The following is a 17469-nucleotide window of genomic DNA, read 5'->3' as shown; positions in this document are numbered from 1 at the left end:
CTCAATTAAATGAACAACTATTAACAAGCAGAATTGTTTGGGGATAGCAGAGACTTCTGGTGCTCTGTTACCAACCCCCAGGTCAGGCACTTAGTCCTCCTAGGTAGGAATGAACTCCTCAAAGAGGTAACTGAACTGAAGTAAAACCTTTGAATGATTACCTGTAAAATAATGCTTGGCATGACAAATTTCTGATGAAGGAAAGATCAATGACAACAAGGAGATGCTGTTTTAAAATAAAACTGTGCTGTGCCATTGAAGCAAAGCTGGCTATTGACTGAGGCTTTCATGAGAGGAAGCACAAAGCAATTCTGCTGGAGCAATAGCAGGGCACCTCAGGGGCAGGGGATGCAGACAGAAAAGGTTGTTGGGCCCCAGCATATTCCCAGCAGCTGTACTTTGTTCTTTTAAATCATCTTTCAAAGCAGTTTATGAATCCATCTCCAGTATGGATCAGACAAAACCAACCTTAGGATAACACTTTAAAAGAAAGTGAATTTATCCCTAGGAAGTAACAGGTGCAGTATGATTTTACACAAGAATTCTTACCAGCTCTTCATTTCTAAAATAGCCTTCCAAGGAAGACTCACACACCTTCACCTGATCTGGGGGGTCACCTTCTACAATAGCCTGCTTTCTCTGTGCCTTACAGTGACTAATTTATTCCATCTCTGCCTGGCTTATCGCACCTTCCAGCTCTTTCCACCAAGTCCTGCATTATTTTACTCCTCAAATAACCACTTTATCTACACCTTTTTCTTTATGCATTCAGTAAACAGCAAACTTTGAACTTTCACACTGGTGCCTTGGAGCACCTTAGACCTGCTTGGCAGTTGTGAGAGGGCATTAAATATCCTGTTTGTCTCTGAAGGAAGGAAAGCAAGCAGGGTTCAGCCTGTTGGAGAGGCTGCAGAAAGGTGAATATTGGAAGCTGCTGACACCTGCAAACTCCAGACAGAAATACGGGCACTAATCCATGCAAATACATTCAGCTGCTGGCCTCTGCATATATTTCTCTTTATTATGTAGCTTTTCACAGAGTTTTGGCCTTGTACAGTGGCTGCACCTTACTGGGTCTTATTTTGCATTCTATTTTTCCTCCAGTCCTATCCATCTTGTAATTTTTACAGATGGCATTGAACAGGTTGATTCATCTTGCAGTTTATCAACCCAGTGCTTACCTAACAGCAGGGCTTGATTATAATACCCCATTTCTCCTAAATGATCCTGCTTACTCAGGTATTGCCCCAGATTTGCAGGACATGCAGCCAGGTGTCCCTGCCTAAACAGCTCCTCTCAGCTCAGTGCAGCCAGGGCTGGGGTTTGGGGCATGGCAGCCACAGCCAGTTAAATTTCTGGTTGGCCTGAAATAAGAGGGAAAATGATGGATGTCCTGCTGTCTGCAGGTGAACAGAGTGCTGTGGATAGATCAGTAAATTACAAAAACTGCCACTTTTTTGGCAACTGGATTAAAGAAACCCAAGCAATAAAAGATGAGGTTGGAGCAGGGCCAGTGCGAACTTTATGAAAAGGTGCAGAGCTGCCTTTCTGTGACATCCCAGCTGCACTTCCTAAGGTTTCCTTCTCATGGAAACTGAACAGTCCTCTCTCATTACAAGGGCTGGAAAAGACAAAATTAGGCCAGAAAAGTTGCCCTGATTGTTTTTCTTTCTGGCCTGAAGGATGAACAGTACAGATGATAAACCAAGAAGCAACAAATGTTTCAGTGCCCACTTGGAAAGTCAAGGCATTCATATACCCTGAGAGAGTAAATAGGAACTGCAGTAGTTGTGATTCATGCTTCCACACCATAATCCAGGCTTCATGCTCCCTCTTGTTTTCCCAGCTTTGTATTTAAGTGCTCACCTCCCCTGTCCCTAAACCAATAAAAAAACCTTACAGCTTTTGTTGCCATCCCACATTCAACCAAGAGTCTCTGGGAACTGAACATCCTGGAAACATGGTGCAATGTCTGAACAACTGGAAATCTGAAATTCTTTGTACCTTGGGAAGATCTCTCATTACAATTCAAACCATTGGAAAACAAAGAACAATGTGGAATGGGTAATTATTTAAAATTCCATAATTACCAAGGGGCCTTTTTCCCCCAGATGTTTCAGTCCAGTCTGACTGCATTTCCTGCACACCATCGAAGAACCTGACTCTGGCCACCACGGGTGGTCTGAGAAACTTGTAAAGAAGGCAGGATTGTGTCACAGTGAAAAGTACTTTGTTTTACAGGCTCACCCCGAGCAACCTCTTTGCAGAACAAGTTGGAAATATCTAATTCTCATGCAACCCCAAGTCCATATAAGCTAATGCCAACAGGAGACAGAAAGAACTTTCACCGACCTACCTCAGGCTATGATAAATATGGGAAAATAGATAGTCACATTAAAATTACCATATGTCCATGTGAGGCACAATCATGAATGGGCAGAAAACATTGTCTGAACTGATCCTTTTTCCCAGCTGGGCAACAGAACAAAGATCTTCAGCCAAAACTGGCCACACACAACCAGAGAAACTCTTCCTCTACCTTACACAAGAATTTAGAGGGTTAAGTCAAATGTCACTGCAGAAGTCCTCTCTTGACTCCACAGCCTTTTAGGTATTTTATAGTTAAATTGCAATTCTCTTTCATGGCTCTGTGCCCATGAGTTTCACGAACTATATCCACAACAGCTTAAATCAAATCCTCTGCAGGCAGGCACAGCCCAGCACCTTTGATCAAACACAGCAGAAGGGCTCAGGGCTTGGACCTTGGCACCAAGACCATTCCCCTTCAAGCTACTGGTCATGCAGGAGAATTTAAATATTGGTGTCTGTAGGTCTTTCAGGCCAGTTTAAAAAATTAAACTTTGCAGTGTTTAACTGTAGGAATAGGCACATGCATCATTGCAATAATAATGCACTTGTTTAGACAGGAAATCACAGAATTAGGGAAAAGGCTCACAAATACCTTATTGCCTCTGTTACCTTCCTGCAAGAAACCTGAAGTTTGCCCCAATATCTTTTACTCTGTTATACCAGGAAACAAGAAGGGTTGCAGCAGAAACTTTCTGTTCACAAAGCAAACAGAAAGCACACCGGGCACTGAAGCTCAGCTGCGCCCATGCATTTTCCTGGGGGAGATTTTCACTCCTTGACCCAGCCCGAGCTGGCACAGTTCAGCAGGTGTGATATCTAAGTAGTGTTAGCTCATTTAACACACGTTTCCAGGGATAACAGAAATCACCTCCGTGGCCTGGTGCTCTCCAGCCAGTGCATTCCTGCCCCAGCCTGGCCTGGCAGCACCAGGCACAGCCCTGCTGGCAGGCACTGCCTCATTGCTCACATTTTCTTGTGGTCTGGAGTTTCTGTAGCTGGCACGAGCAGGACAGAATGAACCCTGGAAAATACTTACACATATTATACCAAAGGAATGTAGGGCAAGCATTAAATGATAAACCAGAGTGACTTTAAATGAAATAACACAGCAGGTTGTGATGGCTGTTTGATATGGGCATTTAGGATCTGACTTTCAAGGTATGGCAGAGGAACAGATGTGAGCAGGGGGGAAGAGATTCCTGGCTTGCCTGGAGACTTGTAACGATGTCCCAGGTGGGGACTGCATTCCTCCTCCGTCCAGCTCTCCAAACTGCTTCTCCCTGACATGGAGCCTGGAAAATCTGGGCACCTCAGCACAGAGCTGGCAAGGAACCATTGTCCCAGTCCTGTCTGACATCTGAAAGTGATCACTGGACTGCCCACGCTGCAGGAATGCTTTCCCACAGGAATAAGGAGTTTTATGAGTGTTATAAAAAGTTACTGGCACTACAACGTATTATCACTGTGGTATAAATTACTGATGTGCTGTCAGCTAGGGGCCAGCCAGGACAGCAGCCAGAACCCTCTCCCTGCTCTGACAGAGCTCTGTGGGTTCCCTTGGCAGCCTTCAGCCTCGCCCAGCGGGGTCCTCCCCAGCAGGGACAGACTCGGACCCAAAGGGGAGAGCATGAAACCGCAGCATCACATCCCGATCACAGCACAGCTGCAGCAGCAGACAGGGTTTTGATCACAGTTGTCCTTCTGCCAATAAGATTTGCAGTGTAACACCAATTTTCATCAATACAGAACAGAGCTGCAGTTCTGCCATACTCTCAAATTAAATAGAGTATACTAGAATACACTTATCTATATTTAGTTCCCAAAATATAAGCTACTTAGACTCTCATCAGACCATATGTTTAAGTTGCACAATTTTTCTTCCAAGTGCTCTGAAATTTACCTTTATTTTTAGCTTATGTTTTCTTGGAGTTGGCAAACGTTCTGTCATGGGAGATATTGTGTACAAAATATGAAATATTGCTCTCTGCACTGTCCTTCAGAGTACTAAGCTGAACGTGGCTGAGCCACCTCCCAGGCCAGCTGAGCCAGCCCAGCAGCAGCAGCACAGAGAGGGGCACTGGCACAGGGAGGGGACACTGGCACAGGGATGTGGCACTGGCACAGAGAGGTGACATTGCACAGGGATGTGGCACTGCACAGGGAGGGGCACTGCACAGGGATGTGACACTGCACAGGGATGTGGCACTGCACAGGGATGTGACACTGGCACAGGGAGGTGACACTGGCACAGGGAGGTGGCACTGCACAGGGAGGTGACACTGGCACAGGGATGATCCCTCCCTGCCCCACCCAGCCCTGCCCAGGGTCGAGGGCAGCGTTCCCTGCTGGCAGTGCAGACTCAGCCCAGGAGCTGGGTGACTGCAGGGACACTCACACAGGGTGCTGCAGCCTGCCACAAAGTGCAACTGGGTGACACATCTTCATCTCCTGCTCAGAGATCCGGGGCTCTGAGACAATGTCCTGCACACACAGTCACTGTCCTGCACAGACAGTCACTGTCCTGCACAAACAATCACTGTCCTGCAGAGACAATCATCCCAGACCTCTGAGACAATGTCCTGCACACACAATCACCCCAGGGCTCTGAGACAATGCCCTGCACAGAGCAGTGCCAGGCAAATGAAAGAGGCTGCAGCTCAGGCTGAACCCATTCATTTTGTGTGCAAGGCTTGTCATCATTTCCCATTACTTTGGAAGCACCAGCCTTGTCAGAGATCCATCAGTGCTTCCAGGACACATTTTTATTTTCAGGGCTCTATAGCTCTTGGCTGAAATGTCACATTTGTGGTATCATCAAAACATATAAAACCTAGTTCAGTCATGCAAGAAGGAATATGGGAAAAATAAAGGACTTTTAAAGCATCATTCTTTTTTAACTTTTTTTTTCTATCTTTCTAAATGCATTCCTTAGGCTTAAAAAACTGCACACTACAGAAAATCCAAAATGGGGCAAGTTTTCCTCAGCAATTAATCCAAGCTTCTGTCATTACAAATATAAATCTCCATATCTCATCTGTGCAGTCTTTACACCAGGCACGAACAGCACCTCTGGTTCCTTACTGTATCCCCAAAACGCTCCCAGCAGGGAGCTCCCCTGGCAGTGCCGGTCTGCAGCCAAGGAGGACACAGGGAGGGCTCAGCTGAGCAAACCCAGAGGAGCCTTACTCCAGGTTCCCTTATCGACCAAGACAAATAGGCAGAATCCAGCCAAAACCTGTTACCGGCTGTCTTGGCGTGAGGGGGCTCCTGGGAGGGCTGGAGTCTCTCCAGGGCTGCTCGGGTGGCCTGGGCTGCTGGGCAAGCAGGAGATGTCAGTGCCAGGGGTCCCAAAGGAAAACTGTGCTCAGCACAGCCTGAGCCAGGGGTGTGAACGCAGCCAGGGAGCAGCTCTGCTCCAGACACACTGAGCTAACAGGCTGCTGGAACTGGTAACGGGCTACTGGAACTGGTAACGGGCTACTGGAACTGGTAACGGGCTGCTGGAACTGGTAACGGGCTACTGACACTGGTAATGGGCTACTGACACTGGTAACGGGCTAGTGGAACTGGTAATGGGCTACTGACACTGGTAACGGGCTACTGACAGTGGTAACGGGCTGCTGACACTGGTAACGGGCTACTGACAGTGGTAACAGGCTACTCCAACTGGTAACGGGCTACTCCAACTGGTAACGGGCTACCCAAATGGGTAAGTGGCTACCCCACCACCCAGAACTGGCCCTGCACAGCTGCCAAGCTGCCCCCACAGCCACAATGAGTGGAACTCCACATCTGGGTGGAACTCCACATCCACGTTCCACATCTGAGTGGAACTCCACGTCTGAGTGGAACTCCACATCTGAGTGTGGAACCCCACGTCCACGTTCCGTGTAACTCCACGTCCCTCTCACTGGGTGCTCCTCCTCTCCCTGACCCCAAGGCCCAGGAGAACTCCGCTGCCCCTCGCTGCGAGCCCAGGGCAGCAGATCCACCCCCGGCATTTTGGCCCAGCACTCTCCAGTACCCGCCCAGCTCCTGGCCAGCACTATGCACCGCTGGGCTAGAGCCAAAAGCTGGGGCTGAAAGCAAAACCCCTCAGTGAGTCACAAGAAAATACAAGACACAGAAGCTTAGATCTCAAGCATTGAGATTATGTTCTACAAGGCTTGCACAGCAGCAAGTATCAGGGTGAAACGTTGCAGCAGGAGAGGGTAAGTGAAAAGCGGGTCTCTGAGAAGAAGCACTGGAACAGAGTCCTTGTGTTGATTAATTGCCTTTAAGATTTGATCACTACATGTAACCCAGTAAATCTCTAAGTGTTTCAACATATCTTTAGTGAAGACAGAGTCAGGCAATTATGTATGAAACATCCAAAACATAGTAGATACCTAGGAAAAAAGGTCACAGCTTCCTTTTTGGAGTCTGCCTTCCAGGAACAGTCTTCTGCAACTACTTAAAATTTGCTGCTCTGCTAAATATTCTTGCCAGTACATTTGTTTTCTGCTGGCTAGTTGATAGTTGCAGGAAGCAATCTCAAAATATTTTTTTTTCCTGAACTGGAAGAATATTTATGGGTGGTTTTTTTTTTTTTTCAGACAATATATACTGAGTTCTAACTTTCCTCAAGAGAAAGCCAGAGAATGAGCTCAAATATGTAAATCTGGGATATACAAAATACTCAACTCAAGAGAAGTAAGAAGCTAATCAACAGTCTGCAGACTGTGAAGAATCAAAATATACAATATAGAAATATACTACATACTGGAGTTAAGCTTTTGTTCCCTTGGGTACAGAATTTACCACAATAAAGCACTAAGTCTCTGCAAATTCTTTATAAATTTTTCATGGGAAATTCTTCTATCATTCCTCAGGTTTTATGTTCACAGGATATATTTGGCTCTGATGTTTGTGTGGTTCACTGTGAAATACCACAGTGATTTAAAGTGACAATGATTTAATACCAATGATTTAAAGATTTAAAGTGACATCACGTACTTCAAGGCGGTTAGATAAGTGTAAGGTTCCTTGTTCCCTAAAGTAAGTGATCAGTTTTAATAACACATTTTGAAGGAGCTCGTTCCCTCCATGCTGCCTTCAGAGGATTTTGTGGGATTTATCCTGAGCTATTTGCACAAAACATCCCATTTCATCCCTCAGCTGGCCACTCCAGGCATCCCTGGGCATTTTAGCCCTGAAGAGAAGCTCCAGAAGGAAACAAGGCAGGAGCTGCACTGGTGGCAGGAAAAGCCAGCAGGATGGAAGGGCAGGACTGTCCCTGGCACAGAGAGAGCCCTGAGCTGTGCTGGCTCCTGTCCCTGGCACACAGAGAGCCCTGAGCTGTGCTGGCTCCTGTCCCTGGCACAGAGAGAGCCCTGAGCTGTGCTGGCTCCTGTCCCTGGCACACAGAGAGCCCTGAGCTGTGCTGGCTCCTGTCCCTGGCACAGAGAGAGCCCTGAGCTGTGCTGGCTCCTGTCCCTGGCACAGAGAGAGCCCTGAGCTGTGCTGGCTCCTGTCCCTGTTACACAGAGCCCTGAGCTGTGCTGGCTCCTGTCCCTGGCACACAGAACCCTGAGCTGTGCTGGCTCCTGTCCCTGGCACACAGAACCCTGAGCTGTGCTGGCTCCTGTCCCTGGCACAGAGAGAGCCCTGAGCTGTGCTGGCTCCTGTCCCTGGCACACACAGCCCTGAGCTGTGCTGGCTCCTGTCCCTGGCACAGAGAGAGCCCTGAGCTGTGCTGGCTCCTGTCCCTGTTACACAGAGCCCTGAGCTGTGCTGGCTCCTGTCCCTGTTACACACAGAGCCCTGAGCTGTGCTGGCTCCTGTCCCCGTCACACACAGCCCTGAGCTGTGCTGGCTCCTGTCCCTGTCACACACAGAACCTGGAGCTGTGCTGGCTCCTGTCCCTGTTACACACAGCCCAGAGCTGTGCTGGCTCCTGTCCCTGTTACACAGAGCCCTGAGCTGTGCTGGCTCCTGTCCCTGGCACAGAGAGAGCCCTGAGCTGTGCTGGCTCCTGTCCCTGGCACACAGAACCCCAGAGCTGCGCTGGCTCCAGCCCCAGGGCAATGCTGGAAGGGCAGGACTGTCCCTGGCACACACAGAACCCCAGAGCTGTGCTGGCTCCAGCCCCAGGCTCCAGGAGCCCCCCTGCACGCCCACCCTGGGCTGGGGGTCCCGTGAGCCCCCTCAGCAAAGACCTGCCCAGGAGATGCAGAGTGGCCCCGGCCTCACTGAGCCAGGCTCTGGGAGGAAAAGCTGCCAGCACTCGGTCACTTTGTAGGAGCTCAGGCCCAGAGGATCTGAACTCTGATTTTTCGTCTGAACTCTGATTTTTTGTCACCCTGGCAGCTGCTCCCCGCAGCAAAGCGCTGCTCGTCTGAAGCAGGACCCGGGCTGGTGCTGGGTTTTCCTGAGCTGCATTGGATTATTCTCTGGATGGTTTCTTCCTTCACCCACGCCTCCTTTACCCCACTAACACTTTGTCTAACTCTTGGCGGATTTTCAATGTAAATATTCCTGCTCCTCAGAGGAATTTACACCAAGCCCAACGCTCTGCCACAGAGAGACATGTGGAGCTGTCACAGCTCCTCGGTGACACTTTAGGAGGACTCAACACAGGGAACATTTCAGCCTCCTCCCTAAAGGGTGCTCTACCACTCACCAAACAGCTCCACTCTGACAGGTAAACTCCAAAGCCTCGATGTGCCTCTCTGAAATAATGCCCTCACCGTGGTGCACTGTCACTGCCCTGCTCACCAGCCTTGCAGCAGCCACATTTTGGAAAGTTTTGGCCATTTGAGAAGTGCAGTGGCTGTGCAATAACCTGGGAATGTCCAAATTGGCACCATTTTCTTCACCCCTGTGAGCTCTGCTGGCTGACTCCACATGAGAGCCTGGTCCCACTAAAGCTTTCAGTTTGAGCAAGAACAAACAAAAGCATTTGACTAGAAAATAGATCATGTTAATACAAAGAGTTTCACCTATCAAAATCAATGGAAATCAGGACTTCAACTTTGAATAAACCAGTAAATGGTTGTATGACTCACAAAACAACCATTACAGAGAAGGTGAAACTGAGAAATCAGAGATTAGAAGAAAAATTCAATACTGTTCTAGCTTTTTAATTACTTGGAGTGCAAATTAATAGCATTACACTGCAAAGCTGACTTTCTTGATAAAGGAAAATCAATCCAGTTCGGAGGGCCTTTAGGTAATACTCCTAAAAAATTACCATATGTCTGCTATATGCAAAAATCAAGAAAACTTACTTTTAGGTTGAGATGGAAAAAAACACAAAGAAACAAACAAAAAAGCTTTCTCCCAAATCTGAAATTCCAAATCTTTTTAAGGGTAGAATTGGCATCCCTAATGACAAATAGGAATCAGTAAGATTTCACCAGTGTAGCTGAATAATTACAAAATCACTCAAGAAAACTAAATTCCCTGGTCTGTCTGGTGCTTTCTCCAAACTTCTTTTGCTGGCTATTCAAGCTGTATTTGATGTCAATTACCATAGCAGACAGAAACAAAGAATGAAGAACACAGCACTGGCTCCTGGAGTTCTTGCTATTGAAATTATTTAAAACATCCTCAGGCAAATAAAAAGCCCACTGTAGAAAACGCTGACAAGGAGCAGAAAAACTCACACAGAGTTTACCTGAACCAATCTAAAGTGCCACAGGGTATTTTTTTCCTTGCAGGTTTGTTAATTAGAAATCTCCTTGAGCAATCAGTTCATGCATTCCCTACCTGAGAGCCACGCTGGGCAAGGGAGAAGTGGCTTCAGCGCCCCGTGGGGATGGGAGAGCTGAGCCTGGGGCTGTGTGTGCCAGCTCCATGGGGCTGTGTGTGCCAACCCATGGGGCTGTGTGTGCCAGCCTGTGGGGATGTGTGTGCCAGCCCTGTGGGGATGTGTGTGCCAGCCCGTGGGGATGTGACAGCTCTGAGTTCTGTGTGTGCCAGCCCGTGGGGCTGTGTGTGCCAGCCCGTGGGGCTGTGTGTGCCAGCCCTGTGGGGATGGGAGAGCTCTGAGTTCTGTGTGTGCCAGACCCTGGGGCTGTGTGTGCCAGCCCGTGGGGATGGGAGAGCTCTGAGCTGTGTGTGCCAACCCTGTGGGGATGTGACAGCTCTGAGCTGTGTGTGCCAACCCTGTGGGCTCTTCCTAACTATAAATTCATTCCATTTGGAAACTGCCCACTACTCCTTTATCACCCGAACAGTTGAAGACAACTTTTCAACCCTCATCATGATGAACTAAACTTTCTGAGTTCCACAAAACCAAAGTGAACTCCCTCACGTTCATCATTCATGTCTAAAGTGTCTGACATGCCAACAGGCAGATTTCAAATAATCCTGCTCCAGTCCCTCTTAACTGAAAGCCAACAGGGGAGCTCCCCATGCAAAAACTTCAATATTCTATGACCTAGAAATACAGACTAATTAATTCATTTCCTGTCACTACCCATATCCTGCTATTTCTCTTACAAAGAAATACTGAGAACACGTTTCATGATGAATGAGTGATAGCACAGGCAAAGTTTAGGGTCTCCAAAGGTTTGAACCTGTTCTGACATGGAAATTAAACCTTCTATGAATTACAGCTTATCACCAAGCAATCCTGGTTCTTGGAGCTGTCAATGTGCTTGACAAAAATCTGTATTTTTTGTTAGTTCAACTTTCTAGGCTGTTAGAATGGAGTCCCATGAGAAGATAAGTTCTGGGATGTTTCTGTTAATAACATTAACAAAAGAAAACTCATGCTGTATTGTTAAGAGGTGCTGCATTTCATCATCATGACTGCTGGGATTTTGAAATTGTCCAGAAAGAAGAAAGGGAGCTGCAACTATTTTCACTTTTCATGTGGACTCAATGGAGTTCCTGTATTCCTTACAACACAGATTTAACTTGTGTAACTAAGTGCCAAACCTTGCATTGATTTTAAAATCATGAGCTTGATTATTACATTTTCTTTGTGCTTAGTAGTGGTACATTCTGCAAGAGTCACAGTTTCAATTGTATTTTAGTCAAGTTCTCTCTGTCAAAGTCCATCCACTGAAAAATTATACCTTTGTTCTGCAGATGTGGGCAATATTTATTGTTTTTCCTCAATCAATATATAAATTAGCCAACACTTAACTTGCCATAAAAATTAATTAGCTCCACATTGATTTTCCTCCCTCATGGCAGCACTAATATTTGTGTACTAATGGGAATTGGTTCTTCCCTAATTTTATTTTCTTATCAGTAATGATAAACAAACCTCGGGGTGTGGCATGGCCAGGAAAAGGAGAGAAAAGGATGAGGTTTGGGTGAGTTTTTAGGCTGAAGCCCCAGGGCCTCATTGAAAGCTCAGTGAGAAGGGACAAGCGAGGAACAGGTTTGTGAATAGGGCTGAGTTTGTGGAGAGGGTCAGTGGTGCCTGCACAGCAGCATCCCTGGGAATGCAGAGGTGCTCCTGCAGCTCCTGCCTCTGCTGCAGAACAGCCAGGAGCAGGAGAGGGCAGTGGGAGAGCCAGGGACAGAGCAGGAGAGGGCACCAGGAGCAGCAGCTGCTGAAGGAAGGGGCTGATGATAATGGAGAGGAGAAGCTGCTGAAGGAAGGAATTGATAATGGAGAGGAGAAGCTGATGAAGGATGGAAGGAATTGATAATCTAGAGGAGAAGCTGCTGAAGGAAGGAAGGAGCTGATAATGGAGAGGAGAAGCTGCTGAAGGACAGAAGGATCTGGTAATCCAGAGGAGAAGCTGGTGAAGGAAGGAAGGAATTGATAATCCAGAGGAGAAGCTGCTGAAGCCCCACTGGTGCAGGAAGGGCCACAGCAGGCTCCTGATGGGAAGCACTCACTGCACAGAGTGGAGAGCAGAGGCAGCTCCTCACAAATGCGGAGAGGAGCAGCTGCTCAGTGATTCAGTGCAGGAACATGGCAGGAAAGATGAACAGCTCTCAATTCCCCAGGCACTGTGTTTGCTAAAATGGACCACGCTGAGCACAGGACTGAGAGGGAGCAAAGCTAAATTAGTCCTGACTTGCATTATCTTAGTAAAACATGCCTTTCTTTTCCCAGAACCAAACAATTCTTTAAAGTGGCACTGCCCCAAACTATGTTTGAGGGAAAAGCAGCTGGATTAAGCATCCCCAATTTGTATCTAATCTTCATGAGAGGATTCTCACAGAGGGTGCAACAGCCAGGAGCTCATAACTCTCCAAAACTGCAGCTGCACATGTTCCTCTTCTGCAAAGAGCAACGAGAAAATAAAGCCCTGGAGAAAACTCCAAGGACTTTAACTCGTGTACAAGAAGTTTTCTTCCAGATGTGAGGCAATTTTCTCTGGAGTGCCAGTCAGGAGCGAGGGATCCACAGAGCTCAGCCAGGCTGTGACCGCTGCCCTCCTGTCCCTGGCAGTTCTGGGCCCTCTTTGTACCAAACACGCCTGGATTTACACCCTGCTGCTGTTTCTACCACCTGAGAGGTGCCTGAAACACACGAATTTACAACTGCTTTGTCCCCAAGAATGTCAAACTGTAACTTCAGCACGGGCAAAAATCCAGGTTGAGGCTATGTAGCCTCTGCTTTGCAGCCATATGGGTTTTACAGAATACTGGTGCAGTTTGACACAATTTCCTCCTCTGATGCCTCTTCTGACTTTTTCCAGAGCACATTGTGCTGCATTTCAGCCGTGACATTCATCTCCTCTAAATTTCTACCCTGTGCTGTAATTTCTTGGATCACAGCAGTGAAATGTTAGTTCTTCTCTAGTTGTTCCTGCTATGAGAAACATCTTGCTGGAAACGGGACTTTTTCAGATAATGATTTTACAAAATGTACTGTTGCCTCACTACAAAACATCTGGACAGGTCAAGACTGAGCTTAGTCTCCACATCCTCCCCACGCCCGGGAGGTGTTGGTGGATTTCTGTGCATTTCTGGGCTCTGTTCTGCTGGACACAGAAGTTCATCCGAGTTGGGGAGGAGCAGAACATCACCAATTTTAAATCTATCAAAAAAATGCCTCTGTGCCTGAAGTGTTCCTGAATAACAACTGACCATTGCAATTCAGTGCATTAAATTGTCTCTTAGAGCACTTAATTCAGGCACTTAATTCAGTTTTGCTGGTGAAAAAGAGAAATGAAATCTCCTCAGAGTTCATAGAGACTGTGCTGCAATTACAGCCAACAGCCCTGGCAGAGCCCAGTCTGCTCCCTCTGGTCCATGAATTAACCTGAATTAACCTGAATTAAGAGGGTTTTATGAGCTCTGAGGTGACTTCTCAGCCCCACAGCCCCAGCTCTGCCCCACGCTGCTCCCTGCAAAGAGAGGCACTGACACATCCCTGGGAGATATTCCCTGTATCCTTCCCTAATTAATTAGACATTATCCCAGTTTGGAATACCTCGTGTTTTAAAAAAGAGGGAACTTTACTCACCTCACCAGCTCCTCAGAGCTATGTGAGAACTGCAGACACTTCAGAGAAGCCCCTGCCTAAGGGGAGATTTAACTCACCGGGATTAAGCTGTGGGATGATAAATGCTCTGTGAAGTTTTGCTTCAAGAGGTGATATTCAGTTCACAGGCATTCTCTTTGTAACTATTTCCTAAAATAGACTTGGTTTATTCCAACTTCCTTTTGTTTTCTGTTGCTCAGTGATTGGCATTTTCCCTACACACATTAGAAGAAGAAGAGGAATTAAGAAGTCAGACTCAGACTTTAATAAAGAAAATCTATTTGTTTGGACTTGGTATTTTTTACTTTTTCTTATTTCACTTTCCTCTGCTAAGCTGAGAAAATTGTGTGGAACAAACAAACAACTATAAGAATGAAATGTTATCCACTTCAAATGTTTCTCCCATTACTGCAGTATTTAAATGGATAAAACAGGTTTCTAAGCCAGTTTTTATGCTCTCAGTTTAAATATATTATTCAATCAAAGTTAGATAAATAACTTGACTGTTACTCTTTAAAGCACCCACTTTAACACAGCGATCTTGCAGCCAGAATTTCTTTTACATTTTTAATTCTGCTGTTATTCCAGGAGGAGCCCTACTCAACCAAAGGAAGGCACTTCAGAGTGAAGTGATAGCAGAAAGGACCTGTGCTGCTGGCAGCTGAAAGCTTCCAGGGGCACGGAGCCACCTCCCAGCCTGCTGGAGTAAATCCACTTGAATTTACTTCTGTAAGCTTGCTGAAGCCATTTCCCTAAGTAAATTTACAGTTGTCCAAATGTGTATTGTCCAGAGTGATGCCATGGGGCTCAGGGGAGGCACAGCAGTGTACAAGAGAACAGGTCTGGCCCAGTCATCTGTTCACCCTTTCCTTGGTGTTAAACTTAGCCATTAATTAAAAGCCAAATGAGCAATTGCACTCTGAAAGCTAGAGATGGCAGAGGCAAGCAGTCCTGCTGTCAAATTCCATGTGCATTGTGATTGCATTGCTCATCAGCCAGAGGAGCTCTGTGAGAGGAACCAGCGCTCTCCTGACACAAAACCTGCAGCACACACAGGTCTGGCTGCAGCCCGAGCTCCCAGCCCACCTTCCCCTGACACAAAACCTGCAGCACACACAGGTCTGGCTGCAGCCCGAGCTCCCAGCCCACCTTCTCTGCCACAGAGGGTGCAATCAGCCAGGATCATCCCTGTTCTCAGGGGTTCTGCTGGCTGAAGCAAAGAAGGATGCCTGATAAATGCAACGTTCCTATCTGCATCCCAAAAAAGGACAAAATCCACAGGTTTGTCTAGGAGCCTGCTAGTAAATCATCACTGCAGCACGAGGAGGGACCTGGGTAAACACAGCAACGTGCATTTTGTCAATGATCTAAGAGTGCAAAATTCACTTTTCACAAGTGCCCACCTCTAAGAGGTTTCTCGGGACATTTAGGAGTTCTCAGTTTGGAAAACTGTCAGCAAAGCAACACACTTCGCTCCTGGGCCTCGGGGGATTCTCCGTGCTTCTGGAGCTCACTCCAGCTTTATCAAAAGCCCAACAGAAAGAAGATAAACTGGCTTGAAAATAGCTTTGAAAGAAAAATATGATAAAATATTCAGAAGAACATCTAAGAAATGTAGTCTAGGAAATGTTTAAGAATTGAAATCCTTCCTTGCCGGTCGCATTGGCGGCTGTAAGTGGGTCAGAGATGCTGCACAGCCTTCCTCAGCACCTCGGAGTCTGAACTCTCAAACCATCAAACCCTCTCAGTAATCTCCACGTGGCCCAAGATCAAAAAGCAAAAGCCCCCAGAGAGTTCTGTGCTGAGCACCCCGGTGGGAAAGCAGCAGTTCAGGGTGCTGCAGCTGCACAGCACAGCAGAGCACGCTGCCAAACTCGGCTGCACGGGCACTGCTCCAGCACAAGCACCCACCAGCCCTGGGCAGCGTGGAAACAGGAGCCACAATGGTGGGCAGAACAGAATGCTGCAGCCACAAATGGCAGCTGAATTGCTATTAAAATGCCCACAGAAATCACAGGGAAGAACAAGGAGCTGGTGGCAGGCAGGGACGCCCTGCACAGCCCAGAGCTCCTGTTTCACTTACCAGCCTGTGGGTGAGCTGGATGGTGATGAGAGGAGAGCCTGACAGGTTGTGGGACAGCTGGGGCAGAGGCTCCACCTTGATAGAGATGAGGAAACTGCTGGCTGAGATCATGTAGCCTTTGTAGGCAGCAGCTCCGGCAATCCTTGGAAGGAAGTAAATGTGTTAAGCAAGAAGAATAACAACTGATTTTTAGTTCATACATAACAACAAAGGAGCACAGGACCTCCCTGATCTGTTCAAGCCAAGAGTTCTTCTAGGGCAGCAAGGTCTGGCCCCAAAGGATCCTGTAAAGCACAGGGAACAGCTCTGGACACCTGGAGACTGACATCAAAGGTGCTCCTTCACCCTGCTCCTCCTCGCAAAGGTTTACAAGCCTTGCTGAAAGTGTTTGAGGGAATTAGAGAGAATCCTACCGAGGAATCTAAACAATACCCTGAGCAAAGCGAGGGGGAAACTTGCAGGGGCTTTCAGGCTGGCTGATCAAACAGACAAATCAGTGTGTGAGGCACAAGGGCAAAATGCACATAATAAACACAGGAATGCATTTAGAAGTGATTTATAGCTTTACCTTGAAAAATCGATGATGTCCAGTTAGATTTGTTAGAGGGAAAGACAGGTCACAATACAAACAGCTGAACTGGACTAAGTAGCTGATTAGTCCTGGAAATTAATTTATTCTAATGGGAAGTCATTTTGCAGTAGATAAGAACCCTTATTTTAAGGTAAAACTTACGAGTTTGGCATTTTCACACATTCAGGAGTAACTGAAATCCATTTGGTTTCAGGGTAGAATTTTTTACACTCTCGGTAACAAACTGCAGGATTAAATGACTGCTGTCATGTGTCCCTTGGGCAGGTGGATGAATGGGTTTTACCACAAGAAATCTGAGCCCTGGTGAATTAACCACCAGCCAGGGTTCCCAAACGTAGCCCACCTGGAAAGGGCCAGTTTGAAACAAATGAAAAACCACCTCGTTTACACCTACCACCTGTCTGCAGCGGTTTCTTATTTTTATTTCAGAAAAAAACCCAAAAAACCTCACATCAGAAGTTCAAATCCCTGCACTCAGCTCCTTGGCAGGGCCACAGAACAGAACTCATTTCGCAGAACCACTCAGTTCTGACCTTAAAAAGCCCATCAGTATCAGAGATTACTTCTGCTCCCAGAAACCAGCATGGGAGTGGAACTTGTCCATCTGAAGGCAGAATTTGCTACTCTGACACAACAAATTTAAGTTCAGATAAGAACCCATAAAGTTAAACTCATTATCCGGCAGTTTGAGGTTTCTCCTACACAGATTGAGAGCGTGGATGCTTCTCCACAGCATTTATCTGCATGTTTTTCCTGTAGAGACCTTGGTGAATTTGAAGTGTGACAAATCTTCACCAGGAGCAGGGATTGGTGTTTCTGTGCCTGCACAAACCTTTCCTCACCTTGGCCCTGGGGTCAGGTGCACATTTACACAAACTCTTTGAACAGCAGCAGAATGGGCTTGGAGCATTGCTGCGTTCCAGTTTCTTTGGTTAAAGACCCAAAAGCTGCTCCTTTAGAAACCGATATTTATGTAGCCTGAAA

The 17469-nt window shown here is 47.0% G+C and overlaps 1 protein-coding gene across 2 annotated transcripts in view; it reads right to left on the bottom strand.

The window, feature by feature from the left end:
• Nucleotides 1–17469, bottom strand: part of ADGRD1 (adhesion G protein-coupled receptor D1) — a 117658-nt gene that overhangs the window by 75805 nt on the left and 24384 nt on the right. For both annotated transcript variants that reach the window (XM_012577935.5, XM_030285668.4), the window contains one exon: nt 15894–16035. In XM_012577935.5, the coding sequence (XP_012433389.5) occupies nt 15894–16035 (142 nt within the window). The remainder of the gene's footprint in view (nt 1–15893; nt 16036–17469) is intronic.

Source organism: Taeniopygia guttata, chromosome 15 (assembly GCF_048771995.1).
Source record: "Taeniopygia guttata chromosome 15, bTaeGut7.mat, whole genome shotgun sequence".
Lineage (NCBI taxonomy): Eukaryota > Metazoa > Chordata > Aves > Passeriformes > Estrildidae > Taeniopygia > Taeniopygia guttata.
Note: the sequence above shows the minus strand (reverse complement) of the source record. Positions and strands in the feature narration are given on the sequence as shown.